The 14,437-nt window shown below is 34.4% G+C and overlaps 3 protein-coding genes across 4 annotated transcripts; 2 read left to right on the top strand and 1 right to left on the bottom strand.

Moving 5' to 3' along the window:
• Position 1: 1 nt before the first annotated feature.
• Positions 2 to 2,584, top strand: LOC105199354 (farnesol dehydrogenase). 2 transcript variants are annotated; one of them, XM_026136147.2, is made up of 5 exons: positions 2 to 558; positions 882 to 1,094; positions 1,317 to 1,570; positions 2,027 to 2,173; positions 2,250 to 2,584. In XM_026136147.2, exons 1-5 carry the CDS (start codon positions 465 to 467, stop codon positions 2,289 to 2,291), a joined length of 750 nt encoding a protein of 249 aa, XP_025991932.1. In that variant the 5' UTR covers positions 2 to 464; the 3' UTR covers positions 2,292 to 2,584. The 2 variants fall into 2 exon arrangements, with proteins under 2 accessions (XP_025991932.1, XP_025991933.1); XM_026136148.2 differs by having other exon boundaries at positions 2,027 to 2,184.
• Positions 2,585 to 3,263: 679 nt separating this feature from the next.
• Positions 3,264 to 5,141, top strand: LOC113004068 (farnesol dehydrogenase). Its single transcript, XM_026136149.2, has 4 exons — positions 3,264 to 3,490; positions 4,037 to 4,301; positions 4,372 to 4,547; positions 4,885 to 5,141. The coding sequence occupies exons 1-4, from the start codon at positions 3,359 to 3,361 to the stop codon at positions 5,056 to 5,058; spliced, it is 747 nt and encodes a 248-aa protein (XP_025991934.1). The 5' UTR covers positions 3,264 to 3,358; the 3' UTR covers positions 5,059 to 5,141.
• A 1,414-nt stretch (positions 5,142 to 6,555) lies between these two features.
• LOC105199338 (serine/arginine-rich splicing factor 1A) lies at positions 6,556 to 13,581 on the bottom strand. The gene is made up of 3 exons (XM_011166391.3): positions 13,206 to 13,581; positions 12,060 to 12,444; positions 6,556 to 11,457 (listed from the first exon to the last, which is right to left on the bottom strand). The coding sequence occupies exons 1-3, from the start codon at positions 13,373 to 13,375 to the stop codon at positions 11,266 to 11,268; spliced, it is 747 nt and encodes a 248-aa protein (XP_011164693.1). The 5' UTR covers positions 13,376 to 13,581; the 3' UTR covers positions 6,556 to 11,265.
• Between the last annotated feature and the right edge of the window lie 856 nt (positions 13,582 to 14,437).

The following is a 14,437-nucleotide window of genomic DNA, read 5'->3' as shown; positions in this document are numbered from 1 at the left end:
ATTGACGAATGTTCTTTGTTGGCCTCGAGATGCGCTTAAAACGATGGCCGGAGGCAATTGTATTTCACAATAATTATCTTTGATTGAAATATAATTGGCAATTATAATTTATAACTAAAATTTCTGTAATCATATATACATATAAATAATTACAAATGTTAATACAATGTACAACAATGCAAACAAAAAGAAAGATAAATCAAAGTTTCTCCGATTAAATTCTTCTCCTGTTTTTCTCAAATATCTATTAATTTTTTTTTCCATCGAAGAGATTGAAATTCAATATAATAAACAAGTGCAATTGCATCTGCTCGAGGCCAGGCTGTGGTCAATTGAGAAGTGTAGAATTTCATACCTGGTCGAACGTCTGTCCTCCTTTTTTAACACCTCAATGTTCGAAGCTTGTAAACGTGATCTCATTACCGAAGGTTTCTAGTCCGTAGTCTCGTTTCGGATTTCGTTGCATGAGGATGGAGCGATGGGCCGGAAAGGTAGCTGTGGTAACCGGCGCCAGTGCCGGGATTGGTGCAGCAATCGCACGAGATTTCGTTAAACAAGGTGAGGAAGTGTTCCAATTAGGAATAAATGATGCCTTGAAGTTTACTTCTGACTGGCCGAAGAATTTGACTTTTGCGATCTCGACGCGTTTATCTTGACCTGACCCGACGGCTATTGCCGCCGTATCGTTCGCTGATTGGGAAATATATGTATAATAATCACTATTATATTCAAAATACTCGAATGAAAACAAGATAACAATTTGAAGTATAATGGCTGTAAAATGTCGCGTTAAAAGTCTCAGAAAGAAATTACAAAAGAAATTCGTCCGAATTAGCGTAATATGAAACTATCATAAATATACGACCACTTTATTATGTCAGGTATGATAGTGGCAGGCTTCGCGAGGAGAGTGGAGAAAATTAAGGAAATTGCTGATAGTTTGAAGGATTCCTCGGGAAAACTTTATCCCGTGGAATGCGATGTTTCTAAGGAGGACAGCGTAGTCGCGGCTTTTGCATGGGTAAAGGATAATCTCGGATCAATAAGCGTCCTTGTGAACAGCGCTGGTATTACCAAGGAATCCTCTCTCATAGGTAAACCATTTGTAAATTGAGCAGAAACTTTTATGCTTTCTTTTCTTCTGAAGAAAATTTCAAACAGGGTTTTTTTTTTAATTCTTCTGTCCAATCGGGAGATAAAATAAATGATTTTTTAAAAGAAATAAAATTTACATTATTTTTGGTACAAAGCAATATAAAATACCATTATATTATGATAAATTACGAATATTATTTTTGTCTTCAACACGCTGATAGATGGTACTTTGGAGGACTGGCAGTCAGTGTTCGACGTGAACGTCTTGGGACTTTGCCTCTGCACGCGCGAGGCTGTACGCATAATGCGTGAGACGGCAGCTGAAGATGCCATCGTGATTCACGTGAACAGTTTGGCTGCCGAGAGAGTACCCTTTATCCCGGGATTCAGCGTATATCCGGCTTCAAAGCGTGCCATCACTGGCCTCGCCATGACCCTGCGACACGAGCTTGCGGGCACGCGTATACGCGTTACTGTAAGATATCTGATAAATGGAGCAAAATAACTATTCAAAACGTCCGTCACATTTAAAAATATCCTTCAATATAAGTAAAATCTATTAATAAAGTTGCGGACAGTATTGTAAGTGTAAGTCTTAAATTTGAAACGTCGATCGAATTTCTTTCATTTTTCTTCTTTTGGCGTTAAAACTTCAATATCTTGAACAAATATTTTTTTCTTTTTTATTATTATATTATAATATAATAGTGGGATATATTATAACAATATAACTTCGTAGAACGTTAAAAAAGATACTTCGAGCACTTATTCTTTAATTTATCGTAATGCGAAAATAAATTCTAAGCTTACGTTCGTACGATGTTTTCTTTGAGTATTTATTTTAGATTTAATGTCTGATATATTGATATGTAATTAAGAATCATTAAGGACAAACGAGAATTTTATTGACTTACATTTCCGTTTCACGCAGACCATCAGCCCTGGCTTGGTCGCGACGGAATTCATGGCTTCCTACAGCATGTTCTCACCGGAAGCGATGGCGGTGGCGCCGGCTTTGAATCCGGACGATGTTGCAGCGGCGACAATTTACGTGTTATCTAATCCTCCTCACGTTCTAGTATGTCACAAGTATGTCTAATTCCTCTTTCGTTATACAAAATATAATCTAAAAGAGTGGTATCTTCTTCCTGCAGATACAAGATGTTGTGCTGAGACCTTTGGGCGAATCGTGGTAATCAGTTTTCAAAGGGATTATATATTATTATATTCAACCAACTACATACATATATATATATACGAAACATTAAATGTAATTATTTATTATATTTAATGCAATTATTATTATATTATTATTATTATAAAACAATTGCGCTTTTTACAAGCTTTTCACAAAGTCAGCTAAAGAAAGCGACTTTATTTACACCTCTCTTTTTATTTCTTCTCCGAATAATGACGATCTATTTCTGCATGTTAAATCGATCGAAAAGTTTGCTTGTGTTAATAAGAATTAAATAAATGTGTAAAAAAATGTGTCTGATTCTTCAATTATTACAACTTCGATTTGACTAAAATATATATTTAAAAGATTAAACAAGTCTTACATCATTTTTAAATATCATATTACTATAAAGGTACATTAAAATGAGAGTAGAATATCTCGAAGTATATCTTGAACTTCAAGCGTTTTTATTGCGAAACAATAAACTTTGTTAAATCATCATTAAGAAATTTGCGCATTACTGGATGACGTCTTGTTGCTACCCTATTGCATTAACTCTGTCAAATATTGAAATTTTTTACCCTGTATGCAATTTGAAATACAAATATTCTCATATATTTAGACGATGTTAATTTAAACAAAATTGAAGAAAGAACACGAGAAATCGTAAATAATACAGTTATGGTTCATTGCATGACATGCGTCGATAAATTAAGTTTTGCTAATTAATATTATGTTTCCGCGATAATTAATGTTTACAAGCGTATTTTAATAACGTCGATACGTCTTATCTGCGAGCGGTGCTAGAGTTTAGACGGGGGTACTTCCCTCAGCGAGACCTACGTGCCGAAAAATAAGCAATATCGCGAATAATATGCAATACCCGCCTGGGAATGCATCATCCAGAAGGCAATGAACTATTTTATCTAAAGGTAGAGATATGCGCGACCTCCGAATCGAGGTCCAGATTTTCAGCATGGTATAAAAAGGTGTCGGGGATGCGGATCGGCAGAAGCTTCTCGTGGCAGTGAACAGCATTTCCTCCTGTTCCGAGCTTACATAAATTAACGAAAAATCTTCAATATGAACAGTCTGTCGAATAAGATTGCCATTGTCACCGGCGCCTGTTCTGCGATCGGCAAGGCGATCGTGGAGGAACTGGTGTTGAAGGGACTCAAAGTCGTCGGTCTCTCCAGCGATATGAACAAACTGAAGGTATGTTTAATCCTAGTGAAAATTTTTCTGTTGTAATTTTTATGTAAACTTCGGAATTTTTCGGAAATTCTGTATAATTTTATAACTTTTTAAATAATTTCTCAGTTTTTTTACGAATTAGAACACTTATCAGAAATATTAATAAAAAGCCTATGTACCTACATCTTTTTTTCATAAATACCAGAATTCTTCATACATACACATTTTAAAATAATTTAAAGTTTCTAAGATTTCTCATTCTATAATTTCTGATAAAATCTGAAAAAGTTTAAAGTATTTTTTACAAATTATAGGATAAAAAATTTTTTTTAATTTCAAAATTCACATACTTCTATAAAAAATTTAGAAAAAGATGTAGGACTTTCTCGGTATTTCTGAAAAGTATTAAAAGTATAAAAATTCCGTGACAAATTTTTTACTAGGAAACACTATTAAAAATACAATTGTATAAAGTATAAGGTATTAAATAAAAATATTTGGTTATTTTTAACCAAAATAGTATTAATAATCCATTATTTATAATTATTTCTATCATGATCTTTGTAGATTCTCGTGGATGAGTTGAAGGACAAACCCGGCAAGCTCTATCCTCTTCAATGCGACTTGAGCTTTCCGGATGAGATCGAGGGTGTATTGGAATGGATAGAGAAGAACCTAGGTAGTGTAGACATTCTGATAAATAACGATGGTGTTAGCTTAGATTGGTCCAGCATTAACGGTGGAATTCAGGAGCTTAAGAAGTCTCTTGAGATCAATGTGCTCGGCTTATCGTGTATCACTAAGAAGGTTCTGCAGTTGATGAAGAATAAGGGTAAATATTCCAAGCAAAAAAAAAAAAAAAAATTATTTCTACATCTCATAACGTCTGTAAATAATATTAGGAATGGATAACGGCTGCATCGTTAATATTAACGACATATGCGGCCTGAAGTGGTTGCCTCTTGCCTCCGATCGGCCTCTCTCCCCGGCGTACGTTTGCAGCAAGTCTGCGCTGGCCTCGCTGACCGACTGGCTTCGTCTGGAATTGGCACAGAACGAGTCCAATATCAAAGTGATCGTAAGTAACTTCGAATCGTCCCGTAATAAATTTATTAAGCATTTATGTATAAAGTATCAATCTTATTGATCCAATATACATACAATAAAAAATGACAGCTTTTTCGAATTAAATTTTTATTAATATTCTACTTCAAACTACTGAAAGACAGTTCGGCCCTTCCAAGATTTTAGCGGTTAAAGTGAAGTAAATTTAAAGCGGAATATTCGTTGCTTACAAGTAACAATTTTTCATTACATAGAAAAATGAAAAACATTTCGAAAATAAAAATGAAAAATCATTTGGCAAACTACTTTCTTTCAATATTTGTTAATATAATTCATTTTCTCGTGACCAGAGCATTTGTCCGGGCTTGGTAGAGACTGAAATCACCCAGCAGTGGTTGAAGGAAAATTCACGATTGGCCCTGAAACCGAAAGACGTGGCAGATGCTACTCTCTACTCGTTGCAGACTCCGGAGTATGTGCTTATTAAGGACCTCATTATTGCGCCCATTCGGGAGATGATTTAAACATCGAACGAAATCGTTGTCTACAATGTAAACATTGTAATATTTACAATCAAATAAAGCATTAGCAATTTTCAAATACAATATATACACCATTTTTTACATTAAGGCTCCTGACTCCTCAGCCGAGAACTCCGCGTTGACGGTAGCGACATTTTGTCGCGGACAAAATTAGAACTAATACACGTGAAACGTGACAGATTGACGATGAAATGTTATCGTGCATGTCATTTTGTTATTATGTGTTTCATTGTAAAAACATGACTTGTCTCGTATTTACCAAATTCGTAAAAATGGACCGCGAGTAAAGTTTCTTTGAATTTTATACATAAAAGTACATTTTTCACTCCTTTTAATAGCTATCCGTGTGTTTTCCTGTCTGAATAGACGTCACTTTACGTGCTTTTTACGACTATTTATTGACTGCTAGGCGAAAAAAGGATAGTCGTGACCGATATTTAGAAGTGTTTTAAAGCCATCTGATTAGTCTGTTTTATCCAAATTGGCATTATTTAGAAATGGCACGTCGGACAAAATTATGTGCCCATGTGTTTTCCTGTTTCAATTGCTTCACTTTACATGCTTTTTACAACTATTTACTGATTGTTAGGCGGAAAAAGGATAGTCGTGACCGATATTTAGAAGTGTTTTAAAGTCATCTGCTTAGTTTGTTTTATCCAAATTGGCTTTATTTACAAATGGCATGTCGGACAAAATTACGTGTCATTTCACGCAATTTCTCGCTTCTGACGTCACGACTTCAATATGGCCGCGGCGAGTACTCAGGAGCCTTAAGCCTGATAAAAAATTTGAAGACATTCATTCATTACAATTTCGTTATTTGAACCTGATGTTGCCAAAAGTAGAAAATTAATCTGTTAATAGATTAAATTTATATACTTTTATTAGTAATATTATACAATATTGTATAAGACTTTTTATGCGTTTTCATATTTTCGATTTTAACAGTTTTTTAACATTTCTATGTATAGTTTATAAATTTTGTCTTTTCAGCATAATTTTATGTACTTTTTATTTCTCTCTCTAACTTTTCATTTTAAATATATTTCATATATGCAAAAAATATGTCTAAAACAAATGTAAAATATTTTTGCGTTGTAAATAAAGAAATGACTTTCTGTTAATCATTAATATATTAGCTTTTCGAAACGTTCGAGTTAAATATATAAATCTCTATTCATCGATATCATAATTCAAACGATACGAATACGCAATGATAAAAAGATTTCCATATAAATGTTCAATTTTGTAGCTTTGAACTTTAGCTTTGAAAAAACGTCCGCCTACTGTGTGCTAATGAGGCAAACTGAATAATGCAATCAAATTTTAACAATTATAATACTTACCTAAGAAGAATACGGTCACGACTTCCTTATTTACAAGTCCACGAAAGCATTAATTAGTATCTTAAACACGTAGCATTACTTTGAAGTAAATCTGTGTATAGGCGATAGTTGAAGAAAAATTGTAGAAACAATATCGTATTTATATATTTATTTTAAAATCGTCTCATTTGCCAGTTTAATAACTCACAAGAATTCTGAGGGAGGGAGAGCACTATGTTAAGAAAAGAAATGCATAGAAGTGACAATATGTTAGGAGAATCCTATTTAATGAAAGTGTGAAGCGATTGGTGTTATATTTAGTGCCTAGTTGTGAAGTACCTAAATTATACGTCTTGTGCAACGCAGAAAATACTTAAGTATATACAATACGCGGAATAATAAAATTATATATACTCGTATATATATATATAGATATATAGATAATAAATTTGTAATATATCACAAAATATACGCAATAGAGAAACCGTTTTATCTAAAACTATCAATTTTAACAATCGTGTTTCAGATATCTGTGGATAAATACACACTATGCGAGACCGTTATAGATTCATGTCTCCTTATTGCTACACATCGTTCGTGTAACAATTAACTATAGAAGAACAATATATAATACGTATAACACAGAAATAACATATAAAATATTAAAAATATACTTATCTGTGATGTTAATCGAACAAAAAAGGCAGAATTTGTTATCAACTAGTTATTGCTATTGTTGCGAGATCTGTCGTGTGAGTTATGGATGACAAATTTCACAACAAGAACGAAGCTGAACACAAGGAGGACTGATTATTAATGCAAACACATTTTAAGATTTTTATCGAGGCAAGCTTTGTATGTTGCGTGTTACTAATAATTGCGTTTGCCTTGTTGGTGACAAAAATGAAAATTCGAATATAAGAATATTTTCGAAGAGAGCATGCAGAAATAAATATCGATAGTATCTCAGATATAAACTGTTTGCACAAATACCTTACGGCAAGCCACCATCTCATCCGCTTTTCATTTCATCCGTGAGAAAAATGACATCCAAATAATCTTGTCAATTGATCCCGCTAAACACGAGTCCAAATTCCGTATCCGATCCGACCTAGGAGATAAATCCGTGAACCCTATGAAGCGCGAACGATACCATGTTTCCAAATCCACATTCTTCCACATCGCATATCGTTCTTTTTAATTGAATCCGAGTGATCTGCACGATCCGATGAATACAGCGCAGGCAATTTTTTTTATCCTTATATCCAAAAATATCCGTCCATGCATACTAATTTATCCCGTTTCCGAATCCTGCCAGCGTCCTAATCCAAACATATCCGGAGAATCCTGTCCGTCGTACCGTTCGCACGAAGATCCTCTAAAATTATGAAGCCGGTTCCCGTCAAGATGACAGACAGGGTTGCGTTACTCAAACGTACCATCCTCTTGTTTATGCCAGTTAAATCCTGAAGATTCGCACTGTGGTTTACAATTACGCGAGAAAGAGATGCACTTGACGGTCACGATTGGTTGAGAAAGCGATCAGTTATTGGGAAACACGTTTTTTTTTTTTTTTCGATAATTGGATTTTAGATCGCCAATTTTATCGAATATGCAATTATTGGGCATGCGACAGTCTTTCCAAAGAATCACTTCCACCTTTCAAATTAACACTAAATATGAAATGTTTTGTAACAGCTAACAAAATTGAGTCTAATATCGATGTTATCCGTTGTGTCAAGAAGAGAATAAATATCGTGCCGAAAATTTGTCCTTAATGAGTGTGATCCGAAAAATTTATCTTCACTAAAGTTCAAGAAACTTTAGAATCATAAACCAAATGCTTCCAACAGAATCCAGTTGTAGTTGACAATCCATTACTAGTTTGACTACTCAGATGCTATAAATAAATTAATAAACGCGCAGAGAATGCTCTTTTTCTTTTCAAATCGATACACGAAAATAATATGTAATTCGAAGCACTTTAATCCTGATAAGCACGCAACATAATGAGCAAGTCTCACTCCCGTTATCTTTCTCTTTTAAAACAGCGACACACAAAAATCTTTAGTTTAAAACTGGGATTCTACTAGTTTCAAAAAGAAATATTAATTGGCGTTCATCGCCTCCTCGTAATGGACTTGCCAACGTTTCCTGAGCCAGCAACTGAGAATCCTTTCTCTCTCTTTCCTGATCCTGAATTTTCCTCTTGAAAGTATCCTGTTTCGCTATTCTCATTTTCATCTATGTTTTTTAATCCTTTTTATAATTTATGCTCTCCGTACCGCAAATCCTCCAAAACGCAATCCATCTCATTCCAACGTCAAGCGAATGTGTATTATATCCATCCAAGAAGTAAGATCGTGTTGATTTCAGTTTTTCATTCATTGTGTTACAATCCCAATATACAAAAGAAGAAAAAATACATTAGTCTCTTATGTAATGTAAATTAATATTAGATATAGTTTATTAATGCAAATGTAATGCCTGTGATATATAAATTTATGAAATTGCTGTATGTGAAATATAGGCTGCATGGCAGAAAATTTTAAACATTGCATTTTTTTTAAAGAAATATTTGTATAGTAAGAAATTTTAGTAAAATAAACACAGGATCACAGTTTGCAAAAATAGCATGAAATACATGATATCTAATGTTTTCCTTTCAAATGAAAGTGCTGAGAAAGTTGAAAGATCTGATAGAAATTTTCAAAAGTGCATTTAATTATGTGGTCGTTGCAAATAAAAGAAAGGAAAACACACGAATAGAGAAATGCGAAAGACAATGTATCAATTAATTGTTACTTCATCGCATTTCACCGAATTCGTGATGGGTATCATTTAAAATTTATTTGTAATCTGGATGTATGTTGTAAAAATGTCCAGATTATTTATAAATATATATATATATATATATATATGTATCTATAATGAGCACATTATGCCATATATTTTTACATCGAGAAGTGTGTGTTAAAAGTCTAAATAAGTTAGATATTTTGTACTAATATACAAAATAACAATCAAACGCAATCTGCAAATCAGGAAATGACCCACGAAACATTAAAGGTCATCCAAGTCTATTGTCAAATATAATTGCGTGTTATTATAAAGCGAATTAGATTGTATGGTGATAATAAACGGAAAGATTTTTTTTGTGCCAATATAATTATGTGTAGTGTATAACAAACATTAAACTATTACGCTCATATATTTCGTTATATGTATATGCGCGATATATTGTCATCACTACTGATTTGATTTGGAATTACTTTGATCTAAAATATCCAAATGATAAGTAAGTGGCGTAAATGAATCGTGTAAACAATCTTGAGGTATTTATTTCTATGTACATGTTACCTATTAGAGTTAATGTATAATGTATATTCTAGATAAACAAAAATATATATTTTTTGTAAGATAAATATACATACATAGCATGTCACTCTTTTAATTCATTTATTTATTGCCAAATGCGCATTTGTATACAGAATATATCGCATAATTATATTTTCTCTTAAATTATGGATTTTTCGACAAAGTTTAGTAGTTAGGAAAATCGACTCTAAATGCGTTAAGAAATCTGCAACTATGCAGTAACGCATGACCTTTGACATACATGACGTATTAGCGATAGTTGTTCCACTTCAATTGTGTAGTTATGTTAATTCAGGCGATTAGATATGCAATATCCATTATATTATAATTACTACGTTATTACAATGTCAATAACTTTAAAACTTATGAGAAAAAGGCATCTTAAAGCTAAAATAAGTATTCATTTAAGCCCTGTTTTGTATTTCTGTCTATAAAATGTGTATTTAAATACGTTAGTATAAACAATTTTCCCGTATTCCTGTATATGTTTCTGTATGATAAAGTTTAGCACTTTTACCAGTACAGGATAAAATTATTCTAAAAAGAGAGTGAGGATCGATTCGATTCTATAAAAGATGTTAATGAACATGATAGTTACGCAAAAGATTGTTGGGGGAATTTTTTGTTAGGCAAGCTTCAAAATTTCATGTTTTTGTTATTTCCAAATGCAAATAAAGACTTAAGTGTTAATATATTCTAAGTAATAGATTAAAGTAGCAACCATTGTTAAAAATGTATATTAGCAAAAAGTGACTGAGTTATTGTCAATTAAAGTTGTTGTTCATAAATATGAATAATCGCGTTTATTATTTACAAAAGTTAAAAGTCGGAATAAAATGGTAGCTAAGAGTTAAAGGTCTAGATCTAATTTTGTCAAAAAGCTCATTAAATAATACTTCAAAATTGTTACACACTTCATAAATGGTAGTGATGACAAAAGAGAAATCGGCAAATATGTGGCGGAATGTATTTCTTTAAATGTAGAAGATTAAATCCGATAGTTTGATGAATAGTCACGTATGTTCTCGAGCACGATTTCATTTTTGAGGATAATAAAACTCAATAATATTATATTTTAGAGAAACATCGCGAAAAGTATAACGTTATGAAGTTTTGTTACAATGACGATGAAAAATGAAATCGCTTTTGAAAAAATTAACTTGTTTTTGGAAAATTAACTTGTTTTTGGATAAAATATACTTTAAAAAGGAACTTAAACAATAATCGTGACATATGTATGTACGAAATAAACCGTGCTCTAATTATACATCAGAGGTATACAGTACAATCAATTAATCAGTTATTAAAATCAAGCAATATTAAGAAATTAATTTAAATTCTTTTTTTACAAAATATGTGTGTTTGGATTGGGCTTCAGGGAATCTTTATCGAGTGAAATTCAAATCAGTAATAATGAAACATGGTAAAGAACAAATATCAATATAAACCTGTACTTATATTACCATGTGAAACACATACGTACATACTAGTCGTAAGAGCGAGATCTGGAACGAGATCTTGATCGCGAGTAATTACGTCGCAATGGCGAGTAAGTAGGAGAGCCACGGCGCCGTGGGCTGTAGCTTCGCGAACGAGTACGGCCCCTTTCCCTATCTTCGCTGCGTCCCCTGTCGCCTCCGCTGTGGTCTTCTTTCACACGGATGTAAGCTACCTCACCCTGAACGTTAAATCAAACAATCAAAGCATACCAAATGTAATAGATTAAAATGCATACATCAGTTGCGCAAAAACATTTGAATGATCGCATATTTATTTATAGGAAAATTCCATGTCAGAATACAATATCCTAAAATCAGACTACACATTGAAAATTAAAAATTAGAATTCAATCAATTGAAATAAAACGGAGAATATGTGTATCAAAGCATTATTGATACTTAGTACTTACAAATTTGATGAGGAAGTAACATGAATTAAATCAAATATTTTACATGTACCAATGTACTGTAGATAAATAATAAGTTTTGTATATTGTATCAATTATACATTACATTTAATATTCAATGAGAAAACTGATTCTAAATCTCCTATTACTAATATCTAATATTCCTAATTCTCCTCTTCCCATTCCTAACATCTAATATTCCTCCATTACCTGCAGTTTTTAAGTTTTGATAACTATTCATTGATATCATAGAGCCAAAGAATCCTTAAAATAAACAAGGATCGTTTGATTGATCAAATTCTAATCCTCAATTCGCAATTCTCAATCTCCAATGCATGATCCGACACTTTATGGCAATCAAAGGAGAACCGCACCTCATGTGATCTAAATCTGGAGTCGTCCAACTTCTTCACGGCGTACTTCATATCATCGTGTCTGAGGAACTCGACGACGCCGGTGCCATCCTTGTAAACGTCCGCGAAGCACACGTCGCCGGCTTCGCGCATGTGATCCTTGAGGTCCTGCCAGCTGCCCGAAGGCGGCAGGCCGCTGACCAGGACTCTGTACTGCGAGCGTCGCGCGGGTGGGCCGCGACCGCGAGAGTTGCTCATCTCGCCGCGGCCACCCCTGCCACTGTCCCCGGCGCCGCGTCCGCCGCGGAAGTTGTTGCTGGGGCCGCCGCCGCGCGGAAATTCGACTCTCAATCTGTAGCCATCGTAGTCGTAACCGTCCCTCGCATGCACCGCGTCTTCCGCATCTCTGGAAGAGAAACAAAACGAGCCTCGTGTTTATTACATGTTGGCCTCTGCAATAAAGCTGTTATGTAACTAAATAAGTAGAATGTTCACTTGTAAATCTTAAATGATAGCAAACACCTCATAAGATACATTAATTGCACAATAAATATTATCAATAGAAATTTTATTAAACGTTACAAACGTAAAATAAGTCAAACTCTAGCTTGTTAAAGCGCTATTTTGTGCAAATAAGAAAAAAATTTGTATATGTATCTTGAAATGATATTGTTTATCTTGCACATATCTTAAAACAAATAAACGCCTTGACACTATATACATTTTTTTTAAATCTCTTGTTTCGCTAACGTTTAAATATTTTGATTTATAAAGTCTCGCGAAGAGAAATAATTCTGTTACTGTGTTCGAAAAAATAATTTTTACTAAGTTTTCTTATTCAAAAAAGCAGCAGCATTAGCAGTCGGTTCTACCGTCCCGTTTATGTTGTTTCGTAAACGCCAAAGAAACGAATAAATTTTCAAGTGAAGATACATCTGCTTAGGCTTTCGTCATCCTCAGACGATAAATTAAACTGCGCGTCGCTTCGAGTCCCGCGCGCGCGACGCGAGGTCGCATACGTTAACGCGACTCAAGTTAACGACGTATGTTGTACGTTATGGAGGTGTGGCGTGTACGTGTAAATAGCACACGTCGCGAAGACGCACGCAGTGCAAATTCGCGGGATGCGCCTCACTCAACGTCGTTGCGTACATAACGGTAGCTCACCTTGGATCGTCGAATTCAACAAAAGCGAAAGGCGGCCCTCGGCGGTTTTTCAGGTCAACGAAAGTAACTTTACCGAACTTGTAGAATAGGTCTTGGATGTCCTTTGTACGGATGTCTGGCGGCAGATTGCCCACGTATATTCTGCACTCGTTTCTGCCGCCGTGAGACATGACTTTTTACCTGCTGTTTCCCGACGCGCGAGCGGCCTACTCGCGGATACGTATGTTACGTGGCGTTGCGTGTCCGCGAGAATCAAACAAAAAAAATTACGGCGATACCGGCGGCAAACAGGCGAGACGAAGCGATCAGCGTGCGATCCAGAGCAATCGAAGGTCTTTCTTGGGCACCGAGCTCAACCGAAATGAGCCGAGATACGCCGAGAGCGTTCGAAATCAAAGGCGGGCCGGTTTCCATGAGGCTGCCAGAGAGAAACCTAAGGGAGAATTCACACCTTGAAGGTGCAAACCCATGAAACGGAATAGCGTAAAGCTTTGACCAATCAAAATAAAAGAAGTTAAAATTTCCTTGTTTTGATTGATCAAATTTCAATCTTAATTCTTCAATCTCAATCTTCAATGCGTAGTCTGATACGGGCTTAATGCAAAATTGAATGATTTATAATAGCCGTTACCGTAAGAAATTGGCCAATCAGGGTCAATTTATAGAAGAATAGTTGACTATGATTGGTGAATTTCTTACGGTAACGGCTATTATAAACCAACGCTACTGCGGAACTGGATGATTTATAATAGCCGTTACCGTAAGAAATTCACCAATCATAATTGACTATTCTTCTATAAATCGATCATGATTGGCCAATTTCTTATGGTTACGGCTATTATAAACCAAATTTACAGCTGAATGCACAATGAAAAACACAGGCAATAGGAACAAGGAATAACAACAGGCAATAGATAGAATCAATCAGAAGTTGTGAAATTTGCCTGTTCCTATTATTGCATTGCGTTGTGCATTCAGCCTTATAGAAAAAAACCGACCGCTCTCAGGTTCCTCTCTGTTGCTGCTAACGAGTCGCTCGTTTTGCGCATGTGCGACGTTTCGATAACGAATGCAACGATAGATGCATTTGGATGCGCAACTGCTCAAATGATCAAGCATTTGAAGATAATTTTTTTTTTAACTTAATCGACCGATATTATTATAAATATTAATTTTTTTATTTACCATAAATGTTATAAAGTATATTTATATTTTAATAACATTCTAAATAA

Source organism: Solenopsis invicta, chromosome 16 (genome assembly GCF_016802725.1).
Source record: "Solenopsis invicta isolate M01_SB chromosome 16, UNIL_Sinv_3.0, whole genome shotgun sequence".
Taxonomy (NCBI): domain Eukaryota; kingdom Metazoa; phylum Arthropoda; class Insecta; order Hymenoptera; family Formicidae; genus Solenopsis; species Solenopsis invicta.
The sequence above is the reverse complement of the archived record's forward strand: the minus strand, read 5'-3'. Positions and strand labels throughout refer to the sequence as shown.

What these genes read in the sequence shown, in the direction of transcription:
- LOC105199338 (XM_011166391.3), bottom strand. Translation starts at nt 13,375, where the DNA reads ATGTCTCACGGCGGCAGAAACGAGTGCAGAATATACGTGGGCAATCTG. An exon ending in GTTGAATTCGACGATCCAAG is followed by an intron (nt 12,445 to 13,205) that starts GTGAGCTACCGT and finishes TTTCTCTTCCAG; the next exon opens with AGATGCGGAAGACGCGGTGC. An exon ending in CCAGATTTAGATCACATGAG is followed by an intron (nt 11,458 to 12,059) that starts GTGCGGTTCTCC and finishes TTTAACGTTCAG; the next exon opens with GGTGAGGTAGCTTACATCCG.
- LOC113004068 (XM_026136149.2), top strand. Translation starts at nt 3,359, where the DNA reads ATGAACAGTCTGTCGAATAAGATTGCCATTGTCACCGGCGCCTGTTCT. An exon ending in GCGATATGAACAAACTGAAG is followed by an intron (nt 3,491 to 4,036) that starts GTATGTTTAATC and finishes TGATCTTTGTAG; the next exon opens with ATTCTCGTGGATGAGTTGAA. An exon ending in AGTCCAATATCAAAGTGATC is followed by an intron (nt 4,548 to 4,884) that starts GTAAGTAACTTC and finishes TCTCGTGACCAG; the next exon opens with AGCATTTGTCCGGGCTTGGT.
- LOC105199354 (XM_026136147.2), top strand. Translation starts at nt 465, where the DNA reads ATGAGGATGGAGCGATGGGCCGGAAAGGTAGCTGTGGTAACCGGCGCC. An exon ending in ACGAGATTTCGTTAAACAAG is followed by an intron (nt 559 to 881) that starts GTGAGGAAGTGT and finishes TTATTATGTCAG; the next exon opens with GTATGATAGTGGCAGGCTTC. An exon ending in CTAATCCTCCTCACGTTCTA is followed by an intron (nt 2,174 to 2,249) that starts GTATGTCACAAG and finishes TTCTTCCTGCAG; the next exon opens with ATACAAGATGTTGTGCTGAG.